At 40.0% G+C, this 3521-nt stretch overlaps 1 protein-coding gene across 1 annotated transcript; it reads right to left on the reverse strand.

The window, feature by feature from the left end:
- Positions 1-1102: 1102 nt before the first annotated feature.
- Positions 1103-3009, reverse strand: LOC139642645 (inosine-uridine preferring nucleoside hydrolase). The gene is made up of 5 exons (XM_071517580.1): positions 2827-3009; positions 2022-2204; positions 1806-1917; positions 1586-1722; positions 1103-1491 (listed from the first exon to the last, which is right to left on the reverse strand). The coding sequence occupies exons 1-5, from the start codon at positions 3007-3009 to the stop codon at positions 1126-1128; spliced, it is 981 nt and encodes a 326-aa protein (XP_071373681.1). The 3' UTR covers positions 1103-1125.
- Between the last annotated feature and the right edge of the window lie 512 nt (positions 3010-3521).

Below are 3521 nucleotides of genomic sequence, written 5' to 3' on the forward strand. Positions count from 1 at the left end.
TGACTTCACTTTACAAAAGCACGTCATGGGTTTGATGTACTTTGTACGCTAAAGCAAATAATTTTTTAATCAATGAATCCCAAGAGAAAGCAATGTTACATCAAGTGTAACACGTTTGGTAGCCCAGTGCTTTAGGCTACCAACCCCCTATTTAGTTCTCTGCTGCTTTTTATTCAGGGGGGCAGAAATGCAGACTTTATTTGGATTCATTTTAACATGTGCCCTTAAATTAAAAAAATTTTATAGCATGGCATGTTATGCCAGTGCAGACTTTTTGCTCAATTATAGAAAATCCCATTTGGTAATGCTGCATTCCTTGTGAAGCTTTGGTACAGCAGCACAGCTTCTCTAAAGTTCAGTGTTACTATGTTGGAATAGGCATCTTGTGTTCAGCCATGTGTCTTCTGTTTTGAGGATCATTGCCATTTTCGTTCTTCTTAATGGCCAAGCTGTATTATGAAAGTTGGTTATACAGGTCATTGCATCTTATCAATAATTATCTACCCTCTTCACTAGCGCAGATTCTCAACCATGTGCAATCATTATCCAAGAGTATGCAGGTTTTCATTCCAACAAAACACTGCACTAGCTGATTTTATCACTTCCCTTTTCTCTGGTTGAAGGTGTGCTATCAGTGAAATCAGTTGCTGTAGTGTTTGGTTGGAAAGAAAATCTGCATATTCTGTATGGCCTCAATAGCACCACTGAGAATTATTGCCCTCGGTTATCGTTTGGCAGCAGGGATCATTTCATACCCTGGTATTTGTTTTTCACAACACCAATGGCCATAAAAGTTTCATGAATGTTCATACTCCCCATTTTAAAATTGGGCTCTGCTCTAAATATAACAAAGCCCTCCGTTAGAATAAATTTGAATTGGTCAAGTGATCCAAGAATACTTAAGTTTGAGGTTTGTATTGTACATTGCCTCTATTTGTCAGCAAACTGAAATAAAGGCAGATAAAGCGAATCACTTTATTGTTGTTTTTTTCCAGAAGTAATTGCTAGTTAATTCTACATGTGAAAGAATGACTTGATTCAGGGTGGAACATTAACTTCTTTATTTTTCCTGACTAACTGCAAGATGTTTAGACTTGACAGTATTAGACGTAGTTATATTTTTCATTACTTGGCACAAGGTTGTCTGAGCGACTCCATGAGTAACTGACTGAACTTGGCAACATCACATTTATTCATGACAAATATACGGTGTCTCTTTTTCAGCTGATTTGTGCGGTCCAGTGCCATCATGCCGCGGCCGATTTCCCCCTGCAGCTCAACACGGACGGGACATTCAATGTTCTCCGTTACTACACTGCCGTCGATGCAGGCTGCCATCGCGTAGGCATCGTAAGAGACAAAGCCGGGTCCGAAGTACACATCCCTCTTATTCATCATGGCCGTCTTGGAGTAGGCCCAGCATTTAGATGTTATCATCTTCATGAAACGGGCAGCAGGGGCGTCCTGATTGATCAGTTCTTCAAAGAACTCCTGTACAATCAAGATCAGGCAAAACAATTATTAAAGTGTGGCCGCAGAACTGTGCATGTTTTTGTAATTAGGTGTTCACAAGTACACATCTTACCCATGTCAGTGAGTTTCTGCAAGAATATTCCCATGTTGCCAGGTGTGTAGGGCAGAGGAACTCTTCCAGCACAATATAGGCAGATTCTGGATCCATTACAAAGTTAAACTCTCCACATAAGGTCACATTCCCTTTTCCTGCAAAGAAAAAAAAACATGTTATAAAGACCTATACTTTCCCCCAGGCATATAAATGCTGTAATTCTACACTGGTATATTACCTTCCATGTTGCCACCCATAATGAATAGATCTTTGAGCTTTTGAGGAAATTGTGGATCCAGTCTGACAGCCAGAGCGAGATTTGTGAGCGGGCCAAGAGCCACCAGGGAGACCTGTAACAAGTAAGCACATGTCAGCACTACACCTCAAGATGGCAGCCATACATCACACAGGATTCGGTTCACAAGTGAGAAGTGACAACGGAGAAGTGTTTGACCTGGTTCTGGTTTTCAGACACCAGTCTAATCATTGCGTTGACAGCATGTTCTCTCTGGATTTTCTCCCTCCACTGTGGATCTCTGTCTTCAATCACATCCCCAAGTCCGTCGGTCCCAAAGTGGTCACTCAAGGGTTTATGAGCTCCAACAAGAGGACCAGCAGAGCCTTGAAACACTGGAATCTGAGGAAATGTGCCTCTGCTTAGTACCGTTTTCAACAGGGTTTGTTGATAGACATGCAGTAGCCATGCATGAGATTATCATTAAAGGAGCCCTGGTTAACAGAGTTGGGGTCAGTTCATGAATGGACTCATCAATTCCAATTCAACTGAGGGATTGGAATTTGAAAAAACCTACAGGAAACAGAATTGGAATTGAAATTTGATTTACAGGAATTTCAAGAACTTCCATTTTTGTTTTGTTTTTTCTTGCCACATATCTGAAATTAGTCTTATATTATCAGTACTAAATTGAATATGTTAAGGTACCTGTCAGTGCATAACTCGTAATACATTATGACTGAATGTATTTGATTTGTTTAACTGTCTTATTTGATTCATAATGTGTGAATTATAATGTTTAGCAAGTCAAGACTTTAATGGAATTCAGTTCTGTTTCCTGTCATTGCAATTGCAATTCCAGGAATTAAATTATAATTTACCATGCACTCAATTCAGTTCATGAATGGCCCCCGCCCTGCTGGTTAAAGAACAGAAACACTAAAGAGGAATATACCTTCTTCCCACGTTAAAGTGCAGAAGCAGAAGTCAACAAGTGACTTAAACATTGGTTCAGTAAACTTACTTGCTCGCGCTCGCAGACGGAGAGCACCCTCAACACATTCTGACAGACATTCTCCACTGCTGCATTCCCAAAAACACAGGTAATACCCAGGATGTGAAGGTTAGGCGCTGCCAAGGCCATCATGATAGCCTGGGCATCGTCTATGCCACAGTCTGCGTCGATAATCACCAGCTTCTTTGCCATGGTCTTCTGTAAAATTCAAATTCCCATGCACAGTCAAACTGATTCATGGAGCATTTCATAAGCTTTTTGGTTAAGGAAAAGCAATGATACTTTTTTTTTTTTTTTTGCTCAGCTACAATTGGCAATGTTATACCAGTGCTGTTGTTATTGTTCTTAATGTTTAGCAAGCCTCACCTTAGTCACCTTACTGGACTTTGGCCTTGGCTTTTAGTGCCATGGAATTAAACAATCAACCATTACCCTAAAACACTGAGCATATTAATTTGTGTGTATACATGTACAGTAATTTTGATTTCACAGTGAGGTTTAACTTACTGATCACAGAAGTAAAACAAATCTGCGTCGACTGTATTCATTTGCAGTATATAAAACGCAGGGTTGTGTTGCTTATGTGACAGTGGGGTTTCATTCTTTATTTTAACATGGCATTCATTTTCGGAAAGCTACCCAGTTGTTCCAGTAATGATATTGCTCTCAAGTACAAAGTGTCAAACAGCACCGTAGCTTTTAAC

The sequence above is a fragment of the Centroberyx affinis genome, unplaced genomic scaffold (genome assembly GCF_046629955.1).
Source record: "Centroberyx affinis isolate AG114_WGS23_722 - 3 ecotype Tasmania unplaced genomic scaffold, CSIRO-AGI_Caff_v1 ptg000503l_1, whole genome shotgun sequence".
In the NCBI taxonomy this organism is placed as follows: Eukaryota; Metazoa; Chordata; class Actinopteri; order Beryciformes; family Berycidae; genus Centroberyx; species Centroberyx affinis.

Excerpts from the sequence above, each read along its gene's own strand:
- LOC139642645 (XM_071517580.1), bottom strand. The coding sequence starts at position 3,009 with ATGGCAAAGAAGCTGGTGATTATCGACGCAGACTGTGGCATAGACGAT. Across the intron at positions 1,723-1,805 it reads TATGGGTGGCAACATGGAAG|GAAAAGGGAATGTGACCTTA; the intron begins GTAATATACCAG and ends TTTTCTTTGCAG. Across the intron at positions 1,492-1,585 it reads GCAGAAACTCACTGACATGG|GAGTTCTTTGAAGAACTGAT; the intron begins GTAAGATGTGTA and ends TTGATTGTACAG.